The sequence below is a fragment of the Elaeis guineensis genome, chromosome 10, assembly GCF_000442705.2.
Source record: "Elaeis guineensis isolate ETL-2024a chromosome 10, EG11, whole genome shotgun sequence".
Classification (NCBI taxonomy): Eukaryota; Viridiplantae; Streptophyta; class Magnoliopsida; order Arecales; family Arecaceae; genus Elaeis; species Elaeis guineensis.
This window is the reverse complement of record NC_026002.2, coordinates 38,742,891-38,768,877: the sequence shown is the minus strand read 5'-3', so window position 1 is coordinate 38,768,877 and position 25,987 is coordinate 38,742,891. Positions and strand designations below refer to the sequence as shown.

At 38.0% G+C, this 25,987-nt stretch overlaps 1 protein-coding gene across 2 annotated transcripts; it reads left to right on the top strand.

The window, feature by feature from the left end:
• Positions 1 to 4,760: 4,760 nt before the first annotated feature.
• Positions 4,761 to 24,660, top strand: LOC105052342 (bifunctional bis(5'-adenosyl)-triphosphatase/adenylylsulfatase FHIT). Of its 2 annotated transcripts, none has more exons than XM_010933118.4 (5): positions 4,761 to 4,994; positions 6,074 to 6,193; positions 23,977 to 24,075; positions 24,167 to 24,309; positions 24,464 to 24,660. In XM_010933118.4, exons 1-4 carry the CDS (start codon positions 4,878 to 4,880, stop codon positions 24,281 to 24,283), a joined length of 453 nt encoding a protein of 150 aa, XP_010931420.1. In that variant the 5' UTR covers positions 4,761 to 4,877; the 3' UTR covers positions 24,284 to 24,309; positions 24,464 to 24,660. The 2 variants fall into 2 exon arrangements, with proteins under 2 accessions (XP_010931420.1, XP_019708754.1); XM_019853195.3 differs by having other exon boundaries at positions 4,765 to 4,994; positions 6,074 to 6,220.
• The last annotated feature ends 1,327 nt before the right edge of the window (positions 24,661 to 25,987 follow it).

The window sequence follows — 25,987 nt, the reverse complement described above, 5'->3', positions numbered from 1 at the left end:
GCCCACGAAATGCTATTTGGACTTGAAATACTCCACTTGCTCTATCAAACTTTGTGACATTATGAGATGTTGTTTTTGATTGATTGGCAATTACATAAGTTGTAGCAAATGGAACAAATTTTTCACCTCTAGTTAATGCTTCATCTGCTTGGGCACGTCGACCATCAAAATATGATACAAGTCAAAAAAATGTCAGTTGCACCAACGAAGTTACCGACAGAAAGCATATATTTTTCAGTACACCATTAAAATATTCAGATAAATTAGTGATCATCATTCTAAATCTTCGACCACCATCATATGCATGAGACCATTTCTCCATGAAAATTTTATTCAACCATTGAATAGCTTCTAAATTCACCTTTTCAATCTTCGTCATACATTTATTGAACTTCCTAAGTTGTATTTGTATTCCAATTATTTTCACTAAATCTCTGAGTCTGAAGTCCTGGAACCGAGTATTGAAGTTACTCGCTATGTGGCGCAAACAATAAATATGATGTGCATTTGATGGTTGCCAGCCAAGATGTTTGTTCTGCAAAGCCGACAATATACCTGAATATCAATCTGAAATAAGACATATACCACGACGTGATGTAATACAACATCTAAGACAAGTCAAGAACCAGCCTCATGTATTAGTAGACTCCTCGTCTACTATAGCAAAGGCAAGTGAAAATATTTGGTTGTTTCCATCAACAACTGTTGCAATCATCAGTTTCTCCCTATATTTTTCATACATAAATATAGTATCGATACTGATAATCGGTCTATAGTGTTTGAAGCCTTCAATTGATGGTGCAAATATCCAAAAAGCACGATCAAATGCAGCCAATAGAGGATAATCGATGGAAGTGCTGATGAACTTCACCTAAGAAACGAGATTAAATTTCTGTACAGCACGCAACCATTTTGGCAATAAGTCATAAGATTTATCCCAGTCTTCATATGTCAATGCCATTGCTTTTTGCTTTGCCTTCCACAACTTTCTATAACTGGCCATATAGTTGAATCTATTTTTAATAATTATACTGATGTCGGCAATAAAAATTGTAGACATTTCTTTTACAACATCCTGAATTTCATTGGCAATAAAGTTCGAATCAAGATCAGAATGATCTTGAGAAAGTATAGCTAAAACACATGTATATGGACCGATATATTTTGTGATTTCAAAGTAATCATATCGCTTAACGGCTTGGAGCATCCAATTGCATCCTGACTCTCTATTTTTACATTTTATCTCCCAAAGCTTTAGCTCTGACTAGACAACTCTAAATTCATAATGCCTTTTAATATGATACTATTTTACTACAGTTTGTAGTTCTATTTTATCTACAAAATGAAGTCCTTTTGACAACTCGATACCTCTTTTCCAACTGGTACACCATGCTTTTAATCCAGAAGATATTGATACATTAGCTGCCATCCAATCAATTGATTTAAATATTCCAAAAAGAACTTCAAATATCCCTAAATTTGGATGCTCTTCCATGGGTCGGCACTCTATATTAGTAGAAGTACTAGCTTACTGAGGATGGAAGTCCATCTCATCTTCACTTCGTATGTCATCTTTCCCAAATAGCTGATTATCTATGTACATCATATCATCGGTAAGTGTATAAATTGATGATTGTCTGATAGTGACACCTGCCATATCAAGATCCACTATAGGGAACTGGTCCTCTACATGTCTGAAATTTTGAGTCTTTGGTACATGGTCAGTGCCCTGAGTTGTTCTAGATGGATCATCTGTTCAGTGCCCTGAGTTATTCTAGATGGACCGATCTGTTCAATGTCCTGAGTTGTTTTTATATCCCTATTGGCTACTTCATATTTATCCTGTTCAGCTTCAATAGGCTGCACTTCTAGATACAACTCTGCACTCGATAAACATGGGTACATACTAACCGTTGAAAAGATTATTTCAATATCTTCATCTTCATTAATCCAAATTAGTTCATACTTTAATAATATCGACTGCACAACCTGTTGATATTTATATATTATCGTGAGTCTATTCTTGCTTTTGTCTATATGAAAGACTCTGTATAATTTATTCTCCAACTTCTCAAATTTAATTCCAGATTTAATTTTAATTGCTCTTTGAGGATGACTAATGTATTCAATGTCATTTGGATCATAAACTATAGAACCATTTATGTAGCATAAGACCGTGATATTTTCTTCCATCACTACATATATAACAAATACAGCAATTTTAGCATGCTCTATATAAAATCATCAATTAAATATAAAATAAAGTAAATTACATGGCTAAGATTAGCAATTAAAATAAAATCTTCTAATAGCAATTCTCTTGAACAAATTATGTGACTCAACAATTGTTTACAATATTATAAAGTTTTATATACTTTAAAATTTTTTTATAATTATTAATTTTATTTTTTTTACTTATAATAATTCAAAAAAATAGATAATGATATAAAAAAATTTTACTAGAAGAAGGATGATGGGAACACCGATGATCGGACCGATGAAAGGCAATCAGGTCCAGGATCCAACAGAGGGAGCAGCCGAAGATGGAGAGTGGCTTGTTGATCAGAAGATGATCGGAGAGATGGGAAAGCAGGGGTGTGGGGGAGGGGGTGAAGGGGACCCCACGATGGGAGAGAAGGGGAGAAGCGTAGGGACCGATTGGGGTCAGGGGGGAGGCGGTGGTGGTAGGGGCCGGGGACTACGATCCGAGCATCGGAAAGAAAGGGAGGGGGGTGGGTGGGGCCGGGGGGCGCGATCCGACGGTCCGAGAGAATAAGAGCAGAGTGGGGACCGTGGAAGGGGGGTGGGGGGAGAGGGGGTCCAGGTGGTGCGATCCGAGGGTGACAACAGTCGGGGGGACCATGGAAGGGGGCGGGGCACAGGGAGCGCAACCCTTATTGGAGGGCAGGGGAGCAGTGGGGGGTGGGGGGTCCGACGGGTGCGATCCGAGGATGACGACACAAAGGCAAGCAGGGGGTGGGGCCCAAGGGGGACTGGCATGGGGGAGGGGGGACCGGATGGTTGGAAGAGAGGGAATGGTGTGGAGGAGGGGGGACTGGTGGATGAAAGCACTAGAGAGAAGAAACGTGACTTGGGATGACAAATTAAAATAAAAAATAATTTTGTGGGCTCAAGCCACGAATTCGTGAATTCATGGGTTGAAGTCATGAATTAACGTTTAATTCGTGCCTTCAACCCACGAATTCAAATATCAAATTTCATGTCGTTGCTCCATGTGGACTAAAAATTCATGAGTTGAACCCACGAATTTATCCCACATGGAATATAGTTCGTGGGTTGAACTCACGAATTTATTCGACGTGCCCTTCCCATAGTAGTTTCGAAAATGCTTTGTGAATCATGATTTTTTTAGAATATTTTATTAAAAATATATTATTTAAAAAAAATTTCGTCCGTTAGGAGAGTGGGGTTTGGGTAGAACTGTCAAAATGGGCTTAGTCCACAGGGCCAGCCCGGTCCAGCCCTATAAATGGGATGGGCTGGGCTGTCATATGAATAATTCAAATAACAATCGGGCCTGTTTGGCCCGTCCCACATCAGCCCAAGGGCTAATATGGATTGGGCCAGGCTAGCCTGGATGGGCCATGAAAACTTGAAAAAAAAAAAATTTAAAAAAATTCTATTTACTTTTTAATCCCTGACTTCTGAGCCCCGCTGCCCTACATCGTCAGCCGCTGTCGCAAACCAGCAGGATGACCACCTCTGTTGGTTCCTCTCCCTTTCGCCTTCCAGCTCTACAGATCCCCCTCCTCCTCATCGCCGATGCCGTTGCCTCCAGCCTCCAAGTTCGATCACGAATCAAGATACGCCAGCCCCCTCCTCCCTTTTGCTGACGGACGCCCCTCCATCCAACCTCCAATCTCCAGGCAATCCCCCTCCTCCTTCGGGCCCCTCCTCTCTTCCGTCGACGGATGCCCCTCCATCCAACCTTCGGATGAATCCCCTCCTCCTCCTCCTCCTCCTCGTCGGTGCCACCATCTTTGAGTCAAATCCGGTCGCAGCTCCTTGTCCTCCTCGAACTCTTTCGATCTCTCTCCACTCTTTAGGCTTGACCGCTTGAGGCACCCCCACCTCCAAGTCAAATCCGATCGCGGCTCCTCCTCCTCGGGCTCTCTCGATCTCTCTATTCTCCGAGTCAGATCCGCGCCACCTCCGGCCTCTCCTCAGGCTCTCTCGGTCTCTTTCTACTCTCCAGGCTCGATCGCTTGAGGCTCCCCCCTCTCGTGCTCTCTGCTTCTCTTTTTTTTACTCTTCACTCTTGAGTCATTTAAGGTTCAAGGCTTATGGGCTGGCCCGGCCCAATCCACGGTCCTTAAAGGATGAGCTGGGCCAGCTATATTATGTTTCATTTTTTGGCTGGGCCTAATCCGGCTCAGCCCATCAAATTTTAGGCTCTTGTGGGCTGGGCTGGGCCAGCCCATTTTGATAGTACTAAGTTTGGGCCGTGCGGGCTGCTGATGGTTGGAAGTGGGGCCGCATGCGGGCGAATGATAAGTGTGCTTTAGTTTGGAGGTTTTTTTATAGCTCCCAACAAGGAGGGAGCAGGCTTGGCGCTCTCGCACGACTGAGGCCGGTTAGATCCAGCCCATCAAATTTTAGGTTCTTATGGGTCAAGCTGGGCTGGACCGGGCCAGCCCATTTTGACATTTGGGCCGTGCGGGCTGCCGACGGTTGGAAGTGGGGCCGCATGCGGGCGAAGGATAAGCGTGCTTCGGTTTGGAGGTTTTTTTATAGCTCCCAACAAGGGGGGAGCAGGCCTGGCGTTCTCGCGCGACCGAGGCCCGTCCTCTCCGCACTGCCTCCCTCCCGAGCTCGCGTTGACTCTTAACCGCCGTTGATTCGGCGCGAGAGCTGGGATGGAGGCGGAGACGACCACCTATACTTTCGGGCCGCACAAGATCGACCGCAGCCTGGTGTTCTACTCCACACCGCTCTCCTTCGCCATGGTCAACCTCAGGCCTGTTCTCCCGGGTACGGTTCTCTTCTTCCTTTGATCCGGCTAGCTTTATTGGAAGATTTTTGAGTGGAACGGTTGCTTTGCTGGGGTAAAGATTGTACCGCGTTATGTATTGTTTTATATAGGAAGAAGGTTTTGAGAACTATTTCTATGAAAAAATCTCGGTTACTTGGCAACCATGTTGGAACTTTTCTGTTCAGCAGCATGATTGGCATTTTAACAGTATATATTGCAATCGGTAGCTTACTGCACTTGTATTTATATTTTTCTGCCATTTTAGATAGCAAATTAGTTTTAAAATCTTGTAGAGGATGATTTCTAAGCTGAAAAGTAGATTATTTGTCATGGTTCTGATGTCGTCATGGGGATTTTTTTTTTAAATTTTTTTTTTTGTAGATCTTTGTAAAAGTTCTTCTTTTAACATCTAGACATTCTTTTTTTCTCGAATTCTCTGTTGATTTCAACCGTCTTTCTCTCATTAAGACTTACATATCTATTGAGTCATTCCTTTCCCCATTTTACCGTGTCTCTTCTAATTTTTTCTCAAAATTTTTGCAGGTCATATCCTTTTCGTGAAGGAACTAGTCCATTCATCTCTATTAGATGAGTTTGATTGAGGATATACGTGTGCATGATTAGGTGTGGATGTACATGTATATGTGTGGAACTACCTTAGTGTTTCTCTGTTATTACTGGTCATCTATTAATCCTTTAAAGCGATATATGCATAGCCACTTGCATGCATATATGGATCGTCCAACTCTCAAATTTGAAAAGAGCATGTTTAAATTGCCCTACATAACTTAAAGCTGTATCTTTGGACATCCGTGATTGCAAGGAGGGATGCAATTTTTCTGTCTTCATGTGAGATCAACGAGTCTGCAAATGCTTTATGTACAAATACGCACTGATATCATAAAACTTGCATGATTGTGTTCTTACATTTGCATGTCTGTGATGGATGCATATACAACATTTTAATGTGTATATCTATGGTATGCATGTCTGTGATTGGTTTGGTATGATATATATTAGGCTGTTATGTTAACATTCTTGCAAGGCACTTGTGTCAAAGGTTGACCTTAACATTGTCCACATGTGCTTGTGTGCTCGAGGCGCGAAGTGAAGCGTTTTGTTGATCTCAGTGCTGACGAGACTTGTGATTTATGGCTTACTGCAAAAGAAGTTTGTGGCCGACTTGAGCGTTATCATGAGGCATCCTCACTGACATTTACAATTCAAGTAACATAAGTAGACTTTCCTTCAATCATTGTTATGCATTATATAAAAAAGGGCAGCCCGGCATAATCATTGTTATGCATTATGTAAGTTCAATATGTTAGATATATCATGTTCTGTGATTATAATGTGTCTCAAGAAGTTCAAGCATTTCATTGTATATCATGCTTGAGTGGTTGCTTTGCCTCTTGATTAGCATACCTATGATAAATTATCAAAGTCACCATCTTTAGCCCTCTCTTTTCCAGTTATATTCATTACTTTCATGCAAAGCTTTTGTTTTGAGCTACATGGACTATGCACAAGCAAAATTTAGATACTAGATTGTGCTATAATCAGCATAACATTATTTGAGATGTATTGAGCTGCTTCTCTGCTATGCCTAGCTTGCATTCTTATTATGCTCTTCTGTTTCTTTGAAAGTATAATTTATGGGTATACAAATATATGGCATGTTTCCTTTTCAACCTTGAAAAGATCAAGTAATTTGTTGGACGTGTCAATCCAAAGTGGAGGCCCATGATGAGTGGACCCCACTCAAATCCCATTAGTGGGAAGAGAAGGGTAGTTTCAACTGCTTTGAAACTACCTATCAAATTTTAAAATTGGAAATGAGAAGGTTACTCTATTTTTAACCAAAGGGAAAAAGCAATCTCCTCCCTCTCTCTCTCTCTCTCTCTCTCTCTCTCTCACTAAGATCCAATTTTGTTGGCTTTGGACCTATGGAAAATTCTGTTTTCTCCAAAAGTGATTATATAGTGACCTGTAAACATAAGGCACAATCAAATCCTGAAAGGTAAGTACCTCTGTATTGTACTTTGATTTATCTTTCAATATTGGTATCAGATCCATACTGTATAAATGTCTTCGTCTAATGATCGATGTGCTTGTCCATGAATAATTACTTTGGAAGCATGCATATCTAGTTATGAAGGCGATCACCATTTAATTTATCTGCAGGTCGTAGTAGTAAGTATCCATTGTTTATTATATTTCATAGCATATATTACTCTGCATTAATCTATCAAAGTTTTTTTGAAGAATACTGGTGAGTAGTATGTAATTTCTGCACATTGTGTACATACTGTACTTTAGATAATGGGAGGGCAGCAATGCAGAACAATGGCTGCTCTTTAAACTATTAAATAAACATAAGAAACCTGTCCTAAAAGTCAGCCCTTGCAGGCCTCAATAATCGCCACTGAAAGACAGTGGGAGTCCATTCCTGATGGAGTATACTGTTGGTGGTGAGGTGGGCTGAAGAAAGGCCATCTGCCAGCAAGGCCGCTAATATAAGAGAAAATTAGTGATTTTTAAACATCCTCCATTGCTGTCGTACACCACCGAGCCAAATAGCACTGGCTTGTAACCCAAGCAAAGCATGCGGATGGTGGGATGATGGGTTATGTTTGTTGGACCGGGTGTTATTGTGCAAAAATTCTGGCCTACTGTTCCAAGTTAGGCTGTGAGCTATCTGATTCAGATCAAGGCCTGGGTCAAATGGGTGCTAAAGTGGGGGGCCCTGCTGGTGTGTTGGGCTGTTGCTCACATTCTAGGTGATCTCTGCCTCTGAAGTAGAGAGGTACCGCATGAGGCTGGTTTCATGGGGCGCCACACGCATGTGCACCCTGTGTGCGGCACTGCAATGCTCGTGCATGTAGTGCACAGCACGCATGTTGTACCAAGCCCATGCGCTGGTGTGTGCAGTGTGTGGCACTGTAACTTGCTATGCACGGCTCAAGAGCGTCCGTGTACGTTTTGGATGGCACGCATGTCTTTGCAGTATCTATGTGCACTGTACATATTTCACGGTAGTGTGAGTGCAGTACAAGGGGTGCCACGTCATGATGACATGATCAATGATGAAAATTGATTAGAATTTGTTAAAATATTAGATGACACTGAAATAATATATCCATCGCATGAATTGGCACAACACATCTTAGTGACGTGGCATGTTCATTCTAGGACCATGTGGCATACATGATAACATGGATGTCATGTGGATGCCACATGGTTGACACATGGCAGCTTATGTGGCTGTCATGTCATCCAATGTTAAAAAAAAAACTATAAATATAATTATATATATTATTATTGAATGTATATAATTTTTATAAATTATAAAATTAGTTACATTATTGATTGGAATACATATTTCATTGGTTGCATTTTTCTCTATGTTTTGGGATAGATGGTCATGATACATACTGGCCCTAAAGATTTTTCAATTCGCCAGAATGTGGATAAGTTTCATACTTATAAAATGGATCTAAAGCATATTATGTGGATTTGGATAAGATGTATGACCTTCACTGGTGCTACAAGGATCACTTTTGAGATGGAGCTTTATCACAGAAGAAGATGCAATCAAAGCCTTAATCCGGTCTTTACTAGATTCTTTTCAAACTCTTGAAAACAATGTCAAAGCTAGAAGATTGACAACTTTTAGAGATGTTATGCTTGAGATTGAGTTAATGGAGGAGCACGACTGATCAAATAAGAGAAGAGAAAGAAATTATTATTTCTTTCTTTTAGCCTCTCAAAGGGTCTTTATAGGCTACTAGATACAATGCACTTGGATACATACTAAATACAGTGTACTTAGACACATCCTAAATATGATGAGATCTTAATATATGGTTATAACCAAATTGGTTATAATCATACTAAAACTATAATTACATACTATATTTCTTCTTTCACGCTCCCCTTCAAGCTGGAGCATATATATCAAACATTTCCAGCTTGGTACATAAAAAAGAAAAACGAGTAGGCCCAAGAGCCTTGATAAGGATATCAGCCAACTGATCTTCTGATATTATGTGGGGAGTAATAATCTTTCCTGACGGAACAGCATTCCGAACGAAGTGACAATCGACCTTAATATGTTTAGTCTGTTTATGAAAAATAGGATTGTTTGCAATGTATATAGCAGACTAATTGTCACAATGCATCACCATAGGCTCAGAACAAGATACACCAAGTTCTCCTAACAAAGAATTAACCAACATCATCTCACAAGTTGTGTGAGCCATTGCTTTATACTCAGCCTCAGCATTTGAACGGGCCACCACTATATATTTTTTACTTTTTCATGTGACAAGATTTTCTTTAACAAAGATGCAAAAATCTGATGTGGATCTCCTGTCACTCATCGAGCCAGCATAGTCTGCATCAGAATAGGCTTCAATTTATAAATATCCATTTTTTTTATACAAAAGATCTTTTTCTGGGACTCTCTTAATATAATGCAAGACTTTCAACGCAGCATCCCAATGACATATCTTAGGCTTCTGCATACATTGACTAACTACCCCCACAGTGAAAGAAATGTCAGGTCTTATGACTGTCAAATAGATAAGCTTCCCCACTAGTCTACGGTCCTGAGTGACATCCTTAAATTCATCTCCAGAATCATCAATCTCTGATGGTAATTGAGAATCAATAGGAGTAGAACTTGGTTTACAATCAAGTAAGCCTGTCTCCATCAATAAATCAGTGGCATATTTTCTTGGAGAAAGAAACACTCTTTGCGACCCATATGCCACTTCAATTCTTAGAAAATACCGAGGTTGGTCCAAATTTATAGAGACAAAATGATTCTCTAAGTGTTCTTTGATCCGAATAACCTTATCATAATTACTACCTGTCAGAAGAATATCATCCACATATACAGCAAGAACAACCAATCCCAAGGACATTTGCTTCACAAAAATTGAGTGATCAGACTTGAAGTCCAATTTTACCAACTACTTGATAAAATTTGTCAAACCAGGCCCTTGGACTCTGTTTGAGGCCATAGATAGCTTTCCTTAGCTTGCAAACTTTCTCTCCTTGAGCAACATATCCCAGAGGTTGCTCCATATAAACAATCTCAGACAAATCTCCATATAAAAATGCATTACTTACATTCATTTGATATATTTTTCAGTCCTGATTAATTGCAATGGAGAAGAGAATTTAGACTGAGTTGAGACGAGCAATTGGAGAAAAGTCTCAAAATAGTTAACATCATAGATTTGGGTGTATCCTTTAGTGATAAGATGAGCCTTAAAATGCTTTACAGTGCCATCAGATTGGTACTTGACCGTAAAGACCCATCGACATGCAACAGGATGAACATTGGATGGTGGTGATACTAACTCCCAAATGCCACGACTGACTAGAGCAGCCACCTCTTCATCCATGGCCTATCTCTATCTGGGATTAGATTGAGCCTCCTGATAGGTTTTGGGAATAGATATGTAAGACAGAGATCCAACAAAAGATCGAAAAGAAGATAGAAGATAATCAAAAGTCATGGAGGTAGATATTGGATGCAAAGTACAAGATCGTTTATCTTTTCATAACGCAATGGGCAAATCAGAATCTGAGAGATTGTCAGCAGGAATCTTAGATGGAGATGACATAGTCGATGGTGGTAAAGATGGAAGAGCTCTTTTTTTGCGACGACTGTAAACTTGCAAAGGTGGAGAAGTAGAATTACTAGAAGGTGGAGCTATGGAAGTATTAGGAGAAGGAGCAATAGGTAGTAGAGGAACATCAGACGACTCGAAAGAGATGGGAAAGAATGGAGTGGTCTCAAATAATGAGACATCAGCAGAGACAATATCATCTAGAAAGAGGATCATAACATCAGTATCCTTTCTGAGTACGAAAATATCCCAGAAAGATACAACAAACAGATCGAGGAGAGAATTTGTCTTTGCCAGGTCCAAAGAGATGCACGAAACACAGGCATCCAAACACTCGTGGGGTGAGTGAGAAGGGATCCGCAGAGGGATAGAGAATGAAAAATAGAGATTTTCTATCCAATATACTTGATGAAGCCTTATTTATAAGATAACATGATGTAAGAACAGCATCACCCTAGTAAAGTTTAGGTACCTGCATATGAAACATAAGAGTTCGCGCCACATTTAAAAGATGTCTATGTTTTCTTTCAACTACTCCATTCTGTTGAGAGGTGTAAGGACATGAGGTCTGATGTAGTATACCATGAGAAGCACAAAAATCTGAAAAATTGGATTGCATGTATTTAGAGGTATTATCAGTGCGAAGAATTTTAATAGATGTAGAAAACTGAATTTTTATTTCATAATAAAAATTTTGAAATATAGAAAGACTTCAAACTGACATTTGAGGAGATACAACTAGATCATCCTAGTGTGGTCATCGACAAAATCACATAATATCTAAAATCTAATCGGATCAGGACAGAATTTGGACTTCAGATATCCGAATGGATTAGCATAAAGAGAGAAGAACAACGCTTACTAATAGAAGAAGGAAGGACACTCTGTGATGCTTTTCTAACTGGCAAGCTTCACATTCAAGACTATCCGAAGATCTAGGGAGAAGATCAAGATTCTTCAGAACTTCTATAGATGGATGATTAAGACGATAGTGCCACTAATAAGGTGAAATGGAAGATGACAATATCGCACAAGCAGGAGATGAAGTACTAGCAAGGAAGTTAACTCCATCCACCTTAACACTGCCACCAATCATCTTTCTTGTGCTGAGATCCTGAAAGAGACAACGAGAAGGGCAAAACGTAACTGAGTTGTTTAAGAATTTGACAAGACATCTAATAGATAACAAATTCAAATGATATTTAGGAGCATATAGGATATCTATAAGAGTGAGAGTAGGAAAAATCCTCACAGTACCACGTCCAAGAATAGGAATTGAAGTGCCATCCATAATAGTGACGGATAGCACATAAGACAATGGAGTGTATGTAGAAAAAAGATCTCCATTATCTGTGACATGAAAAGAAGCACTTGAATCTAATAATCAAGACATACCAGGAGTGACTGCAGTAGCCATCCCAAGAATAGGAGATGCAACTGGTGGAGCTGAAGATGTGCAGGCACTGATGGACTAGAGAAATCGCTCGTAGTCAGTCCGTGAAATCAGAACTGAGTCATTAGTGGCAAGAGAGGCACCAACGTCAGATGGAACTATAAAGGATGCAGCACTAGCAAGACAAGAGGTAGGAGGCTTCCCAAATTTCTGTCAACAACGCGCAACAGGATGATTTGAGCGCCTGCAATATGGACATGGTAGGAAAGAGTTACGTCCACGTCCACGACCTCCACGACTCCCTTGGCGCTACGAGTACCAACAGCAAGAGCAGTGTTCTCCATAGATGGAGAAGATGTAGGTTGCAACTCAGTAACACATAGATCTCGACTCATAGCGTTGCTCAAGGTGGAAATGCTATCATCGGCCATGAGTTGAGCTCGAACATGAAAGAGAGGGATTAAGCTCGGAAAGAAACTTCGTTACATAGAATTTCTCACACTGCTGTTAAAGAACAGAAACATCAGCAGTGAGGAGATGATACTGGGCAAGCTTTGTCCTCTTTCTCTGAAGAATGCTGTAGTACTCCTGGATTGAGAGATCCCCCTGTTGCAAAGAGAAGATGTCTGTGGCAGATTTAGATGCTATAGGCGGCGACATCTAGGGAGAATGGCAACATCGTCAAGAATGATGTTGAGGGCATGGGTGCGTCAGATGAGGACGACATGGATGAGGGCGAAGACATGGGGCTGATCGATGAGAGGCTAATCGGTGATGAGGCGGTCTCACCCTCTTCCTTGCATGGATGATCGCAGCCTAGTGCTCCTACGGTAATCTTCTCCTTTCTCAATGGCCAAAAAGAACTTGACAGCGTGGGAGAGATGGGAGATGGTGAGATGGAAGGCTGTGGAGGAGGCGGTAGTTTTGATTAGAAATAGGGTTAGGATCTGATACCATGATCAAAAGAGAGAAGAGAAAGGGATTATTATTTCTTACTTTTAGCCTCTCAAAGGACTTTTATAGGCTACCAGATACAATGTACTTAGACACATACTAGATACAATGTACTTGGACCATGTGGCATACATGATGACATGGATGTCATGTGATGCCACATGGCTGACACATGGTAGCTTATGTGGCTGCCGTGTCATCCAATGTTTAAAAAAAAATTATAAATATAATTATATATATTACTATTGAATGTATACAAATTTTATAAATTATAAAATTAGTTACATTATTGATTGGAATGTATATTTCATTGATTGCATTTTACTCTATGTTTTGGGATAGATGGTCATGATACATACTGACTCTAAAGATTTTTCAATTCGTTAGAATATGGATAAGTTTCATACTTATAAAATGAATCTAAAGCATACCATATGGATTTGGATAAGATGTATGACCATCATTGGGTGCTACAAGGAACACCTTTGAGATGGAGCTTTATCACAGAAGAAGCAATCAAAGCCTTAATCCAGTCTTTACTAGATTCTTTTCAAACTCTTGAAAATAATGTCAAAGCTAGAAGATTGAGAACTTTTAGAGATGTTATGCTCGAGATTGATTTAATGGAGGAGCACGACATTATATCTCAACTAAGTAGATCAACTATCTTGTCCCTTAACAATAATATGTCACATGCAAAACACAAAATGCTTAAGAAAAAATGCCAAGGATGTAATGGAATATGAAAGTAGCAACAAGAATTATAAAGCAAAGAAAGGTTTTTTATTTCATGAAGAAATTTAAATATCCAATAGATAGATGTAAATTTTCTTATTAAGATAAAACTTTCCATGCGCTATGTATGTAAATATCTTTTCATATTTTATGTATGTGAATATTTGTATTCATTTCTAATATATGCTTGCTTTCTTGTGCCTTTGTTCTGAGTGGGAGTCTATTTTTTCATATGAATATTTGTTAATCTTGTCAATTTTGTGCAAATTGGACTAAGATATGAGTATTAAAATTTGCTATGTGGATGGTAATTTTGGGCATTGCTCAATTTTCGATTCCATGTCTTATGCTTAATTTTTGTTATCTTATTTTGTTATTTGTAACAAAATTATTATGTTTTAGTATTAATTTTGTGATGTACATTTTATGTAGCTTACTTGAAATAGCATTGAAATAAATTATGGCTGACTTGAAGAAGGGTGAGAAACTTAATGGTGAAAATCTTGATATTTGGCACTGTAAAGTTCAATACATCCTTAAAGAGCAAGAGGCTCTGAAAGCATTGGATAACACTATAGTTGAATTGCCACTGGCAATATGTTCAATATTGTCATGACCGACAAAATTTTGAAGTTTGGAAAAAGAAAAATAGTACTGCTTGCATAATGTTGTTGAGCACTATGGAAAATGACGTGATGTGAGTTTGAACAGTAATCCATGGCTAATGCAATGTGGTTTGCACTTAAGGATAAGTTTGGCGGCACTTCTGTAACCAAACTTTGGAGGCTACTATTAAGTTTGACACTTACAAAAAGCGGCCAAATACGAGTATGAGGCAGCATTTATGTGAGATGTCAAATATGGTTCGGGAGCTTCATAATGTTGGTCATATGTTTTGGTAGATGAGCAACAGGTTCAGGTTGTGATAAGATCTTTACCTAGCTCTTGGGGGCACATAAAGATTAATATGACCCACAATAAAAATATGATAACTTTTGATGATATTGCACGTCACTTAGAGTTAGAAGATGAGTGCCTTGAGGTTGTCAAATCTTCTGATGATGTGTTTGTTGTTGAAACATCCAAAGTAGGAGCTTTGTGCTCTAAGCATAAAAGAGGTTGGAAGATCTTCAAGAAGGGTAAAAAGGTGCAATCATAGGAAAATCAAGTGAATTTCGGCAAGCACAGGAAGGCAAGGCACATAGAAGGATAAAAGCAAGACGATTGTAATTGTTGAAAGCAGGGTCATTTCGCTTGGGAGTGTACTGAGCTGAAAAATGTTTGTCCTGACTGTGCTTCAGATCTTTATATTTCTGGTTGCTTATTTCTGACTGATTCTTATCATGTGTGGATTGTAGACTCAGGAGTGACGGACCACATAACTCGAGATCATGAAGCATATATGGAGTTTCGTTCGGATTCCAGCCGATATGAGATGGATATATGTAGGAAATAATTCAAAAGCTGAAGTTAAAGATGTTAGAACTTGCAAACTATAGCTGCGTGGTAGTCGTACTTTGCTCCTATATAATGTCCTATATGCCCATGACATTCGATGGAATTTAGTTTTAGTAAAAGTCCTCTTAGGCCTTCGTTACTCTTTTAACTTTCATGGTGGTTGTTTTTCTATATACTTTGGCATTGTATATTGTGTGTCTGGATTTATTTCAAATGGTTTTATGGTTTTGGACATAGATTACAATTATATTGATAAAAATAGTTATTTTTCTTTAATTGTATCTAGTAGTTCTTTTCTGTGATGCAAAAGTATGGCATACACGATTAGGACACATTGGGCAAGAAAGATTAACTCGATTAGCAAGAGAGAGCCTTTTTGGCCAACTCAATCATATAAACTTGTCCATATGTGAGCATTGCTTGGTTGGAAAAATTACTAAAAAATCTATTGGGAAAGATACTAGAGCCGAACTTCCATTGCAACTCGTTCATTCTGACATTTGTGGACCAATGAATATGAGGGCGAGGCATGATGCCTCATATTTCATCATGTTTATTGATGATTATTCATGATATGGTGTTGTTTATTTGATTTTTCATTAGTCAGAAGTATTAGATTGTTTCAGATGTTTTCTTATAATGGCAGAAAATCAAGTAAACCTCACTATTAAAGCCTTGAGGACTGATTGAGGTTGTGAATATCTTTTTGATCAATTCAAAGAGTAACGTGATCAGAAGCGTATTTTATGGCAATTAATTATTTCTGGTACTCAACAAAATGATGTTGTGAAAAGGAATAGAATCCTTTTAGAAATGGTTAGGTCAATGATGGTACAAGTGAAGCTTTTCATTTTGTTTTGGAGAGATGCTTTACTTACGGCTGTCTATATACTTCATCAAGTATCCTCCAAATCTGTTACTTTCACACCTTACGAATTATGGTCAGATAGGAAATCTGAACTTAATCATTTAAGATCCTAAGGATCGGCTGCATATGTTCACGACCTTTTTCATAAATATGGGAAATTGGATCCCATGGGAAAAGGTGTATCTTTATCAGAAATTCTGAATACTCCAAAGGACATATGTTCATTGGTGAACAAACAGATACAAGTATTTCAAAAATTGAGTCACAAGATGCGACTTTTGTAGAAGATTTTTTTTAAGCAAGGGTGAGTTACAAAGGACTTTAACCACTTTAAGATGGAAGATCCTGATAAATGAAGTGATCCCTATCAATCAATAGAGAGGGTTAAAATATTATAACTACCTCTTAATTTAAGTGGGAGCAGTTCTGTGAACATACCCCACGGTGGACATTTACGTTGTAGTGAACATAAAGGTGTTCCTCGTCGATGTTTTGATATTGAAGGTGAGGCGTTCATATATAAAGGAGACATTTTCTTGTCTTCCTTTTCCAATGACGTTGAACCCAAAAATGTCCAAGAGGCACTCTCTTGTCCGGCACAAAAAAAATGGAGAAATGCAATAGAAAAAGAAATGGAGTCAATGCGCCTATATTAAGTTTAAAACTTGGTTGATCTCCCCCACGAAGGAAAGCAATTGGAAACAAATGGATTTTTAAAGTTAAGCGTAATGTCGATGGCATAATTAAGAGGTATAAGGCTCCTTTAGTAGCAAAAGGTTATACCCAACGGGAGGATATAGATTATGAGAAAACTCTCTCCAGTGGTGAGATTTACCTCCATTCGCTTGATTTTAGCCATTGTTGCATATTTAGACTTAAAATTGCATCAAATGGATGTTAAGACAGCTTTCTCAATGGAGAACTGAATGAGGAAATCTACATGCAACATCCTCTAGATTTTGTTGCTTCTGGCCAAGAACAAAAAGTTTGCAAACTTCCAAAGTCAATTTATGGCCTTAAATAGTCATTTAGGCAATAGTATTTAAAATTTCATTAAGCAATCATTTCATATGATTTTCAATTGATCAATGAAGACCATTATGTGCATGTCAAACGATCTAAACATTTATTTATAATTCTATCTCTTTATGTGGATGATTTTTTATTGGCTTTAAATAGTAAGGAGTTTGTCTTAACTATTAAAAAATGGTTATCCTCTAATTTTGATATGAAGGATATGAGTGAAGCTGAATATATACTTGGTGTTAAAATTCAACATGATCATTCAAAGAAATTTCTAGTTCTGTTGCAAGAGCCATATATTACAAAAATTCTTGAACGATTCAACATGTATAATTGCAAATCCAATGATACTCCTATTACAAAAGGCAAATCTCTTAGCCTCAAAATGTGCCCAAAAACTCTAGAAGAAAAACAAAATATATCTAGAATTCTATATTCCTGCACCGTTGGGAGTTTAATGTATATCATGATTTGTACAAGGCCTGATATTACTTATGCCATGGGTCTAATAAGCTCATATCAAACAAATTCAGGACTGACATATTAGAGATCTATCAAGAAGATTTTACGATATCTCAAAGGCACTGCACATTATTCCCTTTGTTACCAAGGAGAGGATTTGTACTTGTTGGCTACATAGATGCTGATTGGGCAAGTGACCTAGATGAGCGCAAATCAACATCAGGATTTGTATTCTTGCTAAACAATGGAGCCATTTCATGGGCCAATAAGAAACAGACATGTATTGCATTGTCCACCATGGAGGCGGAATTTGTCGCATCTGCAAATACAGTGCAAGAGAGTGTTTGGCTGAAGAGATTCTTGCACAATTTGGGAGTTGTCACTAATGCTAATGAGTCGGTGAAAATCTATTATGATAATCAAGCTGCCGTAGCTTACCCAAAAGCTTTCAAATACCATTGCAAGACCAAACACATTGATGTCAAATACAACTATGTGAAGACATGGTGTCACAGAATGAAGTCGTCTTACAATATATACTTACACATCGAATGGCTATTGACCCACTCACAAAATCTGTTGCTAGAGATGTGTATCAATCTCATATTAAGTTTTTGGGATTGTGAGCTTTGTAATTTTATTGTTGTAGATTGACATTTATATTATACATTTTTTAATGATATTTTGTCATTAATGATTTTATATTTCTTTTGTGTATAATATTTTTTTTTTTGAGCTATGTAATTTTATTGTTGTAGATTGATATTTATATTATACATTTTTTTAATGATATTTTGTCATTAGTGATTTTGTATTTCTTTTGTGTATAATATCTTAATACTGACGCAATGAGTATGTTGAATGAGTATAATGGCTTACTCATATGAGCATTCATCTTTAGTATTTTAGTAATGTGTAGAGATTAGATATAGTTTCAGTTTGTAATATGGTACTAAAGTATTAGTCGCCTTGATGACATATCAAGATGAAATCATTTATCTTATAATGGTCGATAAGAAGTCACGAATCTTTAAACTTTAAAGCCTATTAAAGCTAGATGTGAGACTTTAGACAAAAGCATGGATGTGCTATTATAGGCTTAGATACAAATGTGTTAATGTCTCAGGCCACTTTGTGATAGAGACTGGACTAAGATCTGTATGGTGGATTTTTATAAAACACATACGGTCTAAATATAGATTATTCACCATAGCTTGTGTTTCATACCATATGTGCTAATGCGACTAGAGTGGATAATGAGAAAATGATCCCTGCTTCCTCATTTTATGAGACCCTCAAAGCTAAGTACTTCATCTTATGCCCTTATTTACTTTCAACTATACGTTGAAACGTCAAGAACAATGTTTGCTACTTTAGCATGTTACCTACAACCATGGTTGATTTGGTAATGAGGGACATGCCTAGGAAAGCAGTTGTTCTTGTCGATGAAATATATGAGTGTGAAAGGAAGACTATATAAACTAATTCCAACGTCGATCCATCATGGTGCCTAGTGAGGGCTTGAGGATAACGTGGATATTAGTTGTAGAGTATAATCTAATAAGGGATGCATTGGACTCTACTATAGTTTGGGGTATAGCGAGTTCACAAGCTACTATATTTAACCTAATCGGTTCATAGTTATTTTGGCTTCATTTTAGGTCTTATAGGTCATTTGCCTGTATGAAATTATGAACAGGAGTCTGGCACATCATATACGAGTGAGAGATGTTGGACGTGTCAATCCAAAGTGGACGTCCATGATGAGTGGGCCCCACTCAAATCCCACTAAGGATAGTTTCAATTGCTTTGAAATTACATATTCAAATTTTAAAATTGAAAATGAGAAGGTTAGTCTCCATTAACTCGATCTCGTGCATAACATCTCTAACTGTTGTTAATTTTTCGGCTTTGATATTATTTTCAAGAGTTTGAAAAGAAGCTGGTAAAGATTGGATTAAGGCTTTGATTTCATCTTCCTCTGTGATAAGGCTCCGTCTTGAAGGTGATCTTTGTAGCACCCAACGATGGTCATACATCTTATCCAAATGCATCCATATAGTATGCTTTAGATCCATTTTATAAGTACGAAACTTATACACATTCCGGGGAATTGAAATATCTTTAGGGCTAGTATGTATCATGACCATCCAGCCACAAATATAGGAAAAAATGCAATCAATGAAATATACATTCCAGTCAATAATGTAACTAATTTTATAATAAGCATGAGATGTAGAATTGAAAATTGAGCGGTGCCCAAACTTACCATCTACATAGCAAATGTTTAATACTCACATCTTAGTCCAATTTGTACAAAAGCGACAAGGTTACCAAATATTTTTATGAAAGAATAGACTCCCACTCAAAAAGAAAAAGATACAAGAAGAAGCAGAGCATATATTAAAAATGAATACAAATATTCATATGCATAAAACATGAAAAAATATGTATATACATAGAGCATGGAAAGTTTCAAATCCCACTTAGGATAGTATTGAAATGTTGGACGTGTTAGTTCAAAGTGGATGCCCATGATGAGTGGGCCCAACTTAAATCCCATTAGTGGGAAGAGAAGGGTAGTTTCAACTACTTTGAAACTACCTATTTAAATTTTAAAATTGAAAATGAGAAGGTTACTTTCTTTTTAAGCAAAGGGAAAAAGCAATCTCCTCCCTCTCTCCCTCTCACTAAGATCTAGTTCTGTTGGCTTTTGACGTATGGGAAATTCTCTATTCTCCAAAGTGATTACACAGTGACCTATAAATGTAAGGCATAATCAGATCCCGAAAGGTAAATACCTCTGTACTATACTTTGATTTATTTTTCAATATTGGTATCAAATCCATAGTCTGTATAAATGTCTTCATCTAATGATCGATGTGTTTGTCCATGAATAATTACTCTGGAAGCATGCACATCCAGTTATGAAGATGATCACCATTTAATTTATTTGTAGGTTGTAGTAATTATCCATTGTTTATTATATTTCATAACATAGATTACCATGCATTAATCTGTCAAAGTCTTTTTTTAAGTATACCAGTGAGTAATATTTAAGTGTACATACTATACTTTAGACAGTGGGAGGGCGGCAATGTAGAACAGTGGTCGTTCTTCAAATTATTAAATAAACATAAAAAATCTATCCTAAAAATCAGCCCTCGTAGGCCTCAATAATCGCCACTGAAAGATTGTGGGAGGCCGTTGACGATGGCCACTGTTGATGGCGAGGTGGGCTGAAGAAAGGCCATCTGCTGGTAAGGCCGCTGATATAAGAGAAAATGGGCAATTTTTAAACATCCTCAATTGCTGTCCCACACCACCGAGCCAAATAGCACTGGCTTGTATGCCAAGCAAGGCAGGTGGATTGTGGGATGATGGGTTTTGTTTGTTGGACTAGGTGTTGTTGTGCAAAAATTCTGGTCTGTAGTTCCAAGTTAGGCTGTGAGCCATCTGATTTAGATGAAGGCCTGGGTCAAATGGGTGCTAAAGTGGGGGTCCCACTGGTGTGTTGGGCTACTGCTCACATTCTAGGTGACACACCAAGCACATGTGCACAGTGCATGCGGCGCTACAGCGCTCGTGCATGCTGTGCATAGTGCGCATGTTGCATGCATGTAGCACCAGGCCCATGTGCTGGTGTGTTCAGTGTGCGGCACTGCAGTATGCTGTGCGTGGCTCAAGTGCGTTCGTGTGTGTTTTGGATGGCACACATGGCTCAGTATCTATGTGCACTATACATATTTCACGGCAAGGCGCAGTGCACTACAAGGGGGGCCATGGCATGATGACATGACTAATGATGAAAAAATTTATTGAAGCATTTGGTGACACTGAAATGATGTGTCCACCACATGAATTGACACATAGATCATCTTGGTAATGTGGCATGTTCATTCTAGGACCATGTGGCATACATGATGACATGGATGTCATGTGGATGCCATATGGCAGCTTATGCGGCTGACATGTCATCCAATGTTCAAAAAATAAAAAAAAGTCCTAACTTGATTAGTGTTGCTGAGCATTATGGAAAATGACATGATGTGTGAGTTTGAACATTATTCCACGGCTGATGCAATGTGCCTTGCACATGAGGACAAGTCTGGCGGCACTTCTGCAGCTAATCTTCGGAGGCTAACTATTAAGTTGGATGTGTCAATCAAAAGTGGGTGCCTATGATGAGTAGGCCCCACTCAAATCCCATTAGTGGGAAGAGAAGGATAGTTTCAAGTGCTTTGAAACTATCTATTCAAATTTTAAAATTGAAAATGAGAAGGTTATTTACTCTCTTTTTAATCACAGTGAAAAAGCAATCTCCTCTCTCTTTCTCACACACACTAAGGTCTAGCTCTGTTGGCTTTTGACCTGTGGAAAATTCTGTATTCTCTAAAGTGATTACACAGTAACTTGTAAATGTAAGGCATAATCAGACCCTGAAAGGTAAGTACCTCTATATAATTCAAGCATACGGTTATGGCCCATGGGTGTCTGTAAATGTTCATCCTTGATTTGCTTGGATGGAACATAAAAAAATTTAACTTAGATACATTCACTGGTGAAGCCTTAAACAAAAATTGAAGCCAATCCTAATATACTGATTCATATGTGGATAGCTAGTTTTGAGGTATTAATTTTTGCCTTCACACCCCCCACCCTCAAACCATAATCTCTGATTTGTCATCCTGTTGTAAATCATGTCTTCAAATTCTGCTATTATTCGGTATCTGGGCTACGGTTCTGAATGTTATACAAGGATGAAGACTTGGTCAGGTTTTGATATAATTGAAAGACTTTGGGGTCTATGTAGATGGTAATAGTAGATTTTGAATGTCATATATTATTGGCTTCCTTTTAAACTGAGTTAGTCCATAAATGAGTTTTTGGAGATGTTGTTGGGTACAACCTTGTTGAAGATAAGACTGTTGAATCATCAGCAGTCAGTTTCTGCTGCCTTTGGTTTAATATGGACATTTGTTGGGATTTCATCCTGCCCATATATTTGGCCTAATTCATCTATAAAATGATGTAGAAGCATTACTGTACTTGGGGACCATGTGGTCATTTTACTGCCCCTCCATGGTCACCCAGTCATTCTCTGGAAACAGGCAATGGCATGCACCATAGACCATGTCCCTTGTCTCCTTTCCTTGACTCCTTTCTTTGTCTCTAGCTTTCTTCCCTCTTCTTCTACTTCTTCCTTCTTCCTCCTTTTTCTTTTCCTTTCCATCCTGTAAGCTCAATGCTTGCATATGCCTCAAAAATATTTCTTCTTAGAGTGTTAATAAGAAGTGAATGACTCATCTGTTAGCTTCTATAACATATCCAATCTCAAGTAACGGTGTAGCGCTCTTGAGTGCCAAAGTGGTATTTAAGCATTCTTGAGGATAGATGTTCATTATTGGTCTACATATATTGCCTAGGCATATTTCACTTTCCGTTTTCTTAGCTAATTCTCCACTTCCTTTCCTCTTATCTTTTTTTCCCCCTTCCAGTTTCCCTCTTAACAATCGGTTATTATCACTGCATCAAGAAGTCTGAAAGCTGATTACAGTATAATAGCTTGGCAACCAGTCTGACCTTTTGCATCTATGATACCTCTAGGCATATTTGCACAATCGCAAGGTGTGTCCATGTTATTCATTCTCTCATAGAAAATAAATTGTCTTTTGCTATTTTCTTTAAGTATCGAGCATTTTTATTATAGCATAAATTCCATTTGTCCTTCATGTTTGATGTTACTTGTCAGATCAGCATTTGCAGAGCCATAAAATAAAAAATGTTGCCAATATGGCAAGGTGATGGGGTCCATAATTGCTTCTTGGTGAATAATTAATTTCTCAAGTTGTTAAGCAATCTTACATCATGGTTGGGGCAGGTGTTGTTTAGTGAGCAGGCTGCATACAGACATCTAGGATTTGTACTTAAACATGCATATGACAGTATCAAAGTTGGTCTTGGCATGTGCACATTTTATCCAAGGGACAAGATCACTTAAACTTGTAAACAAATACACATATTTTCGGAATCTGAAGGAAATAGAAGATATCATGCTTATTAACCGTTTCATGTGCGAGTGCCAGAAAATTTCTGGTTCTACATATTGAATTGCATTTGAATAATTGTTTGCATGCTCGCCACACCATCCTCTGACTTTTTGCTCTTTGTCAAAATCATGTTTGAGTGGCTGGTTGTGCTGTTATTGCTTGAATCACTTGGAAGAATTCATATACAGAAAGAACTTATGTATACATCAGAGAGAATGCACGATATGGGAATAATAATTGCATATTAAGTTGTCTGCTCATCTGCTGTATCTTTGATAATTGGTGGTGCTTGTTTCAATTTTCTTTTCCCTGAACTTTGATATTCTGATTATTGTTAAGGGGTTTTGGCAAATTTTTTCCTGTTAAACTCAAATGCTTCCTTTCCATTGTTGTCTCAGGATGGACCTCAGGCTGGACAGAGAGTTCCACATGTGCATATTCACATTCTCCCTAGGAAAAGTGGAGATTTTGAGAACAATGATGAAATTTATGAGGCAGTAAGCATATTCAGTTTTGTTTTTTGGAGCAATTCTCAACTTATCCAGTCGATCGGAGTTTGAGCCTCATCCGTAATTGATCTTTTAACAGATAAATGAGAAAGAGAAGGAGCTCAAGGAGAAACTTGATCTTGACAAGGAAAGGAAAGACAGAACATCAGAAGAAATGGCTCGGGAGGCTGATGAATATCGTGCTCTTTTCTTATAGGAATCTCGGTTACCAGATTAAACATGGTATAGTTCATTAGACATTCTTCAGATTAATTTTGTGTATATACTTCTTAGTGATGATTTCTGAACGTGTCAATAATGGGTTTCATTTTGGAAATTATTTATTCAGCATTAGTTTTTATACTTCAACCTTGACAATTGATCTGCCATTTGCCAGGTGAGATGTCACTTCGAAACTTCTATATAAGGGAGAATGAGGACAATTATTGGACCATTAAATAATTTCTTTTGGGATCCATGGAACCCTGAGCATTGTTTTGCATTATAAAAATCCACAGCCAAAACTGTAATAATTACTGTCTCTGTTCTGACTAATTATATTCCTTCAGTGGAAAACAATTGGTCTGCATAGTATTTTAATCTGTGTGAATGTCTAAGTGAATTATATTCTTCTGTTCAAGGAATGTAGTTTAACTGTTGGATGCATTATGCATGGTCTTTTATTATCACTTTCTCCATGCAAATAACTTTCAGGCCTCAAGTTCATCGAACAATCTTAATATGACATATGCGCCTTTTGCATGGTCTAGGTTAGATTAACTTCCGCCCACACATACTTTCCATGCTGTCAGCTCTGTCAGTAGAATAAACTTGGACTGAAAGTCTGCAACACATAAAAGTTTAGATGGTGCAACAGTTGATTTCGTCATGACTTGTTTTAGAATCATAACTGGGTAGAAGTCTTACAGAAACAGTTTCATGGAACTCTTCAATTTTTTTCTTTGATATGATGGTGCCATCGTACATAACTGCTGGATGCATTGTACATGCTCTTATAGTATCCACTTCACCATGCAAATTACCTTCTGGCCCATACAATGTTACATGGCAATTCAAGTGGTTTACCTCAATTTCATTCAACAATCTTAATGTGACATGTGTCTTTTTTCATAATCTAGGTTTGATTTCATCATAACATGTTTTAGAATCATGGCTGGATGGAAATCTTACAGCAAAACAAACTCTACATACATTTATTATAGATCAATACTGTGATAATATCATAAGGATCTTTATCATCTAAATAATACAAGACACATCAAGCTGTAATATTTATGCCCTTTAACAAGCAACATTATGTTATCCCTTTCCTTGAGTAAAGCTAATTATGCGGCTTAAAATGATCTATACGGTCAGTTCAGCTTGAAAGTGTGTTAAGTAAAAAAACTTCTACATATTTGTTTGGATTGGGACATGAGATAGGGATCCAATTCTTATTATTATTGCATTGAGTGAAGGTTTTTTAGATCTGGTGAAAGATGTTGGGGTAAAAGGTAACAGGGAAAGATAATTGTTAAATTGGCATCCATGTCATCGTCCGACTTGAAACACAGTTCGGCAATGGAAGAAGTCCTAAAGAAGTTTACAAATCATGGGCCGCCATGTTTAATTAGTGCCAGTCAAGCGAAGCATGCATTTATAAGAACATGGATATGGTACAAAATCATGTCAACTATTAGAGAAACAAACTTTTAGGGAGACATTATAGGAGAGGGTAATGGAACAAAGATTAAGGAAATCGACAAACAATTCAAAAATATTAATATCTTTAATGTGAGAAAGGGAAAATAATTGGGTTTTTCAAATCGATTGATCAATTACTTGAAGAACAAAGAGAAAATTAATGGTGGTCTTGTTAAATTCTTGCAGCTTTTACAGCTCTCTCAGTTCCTGCCACACT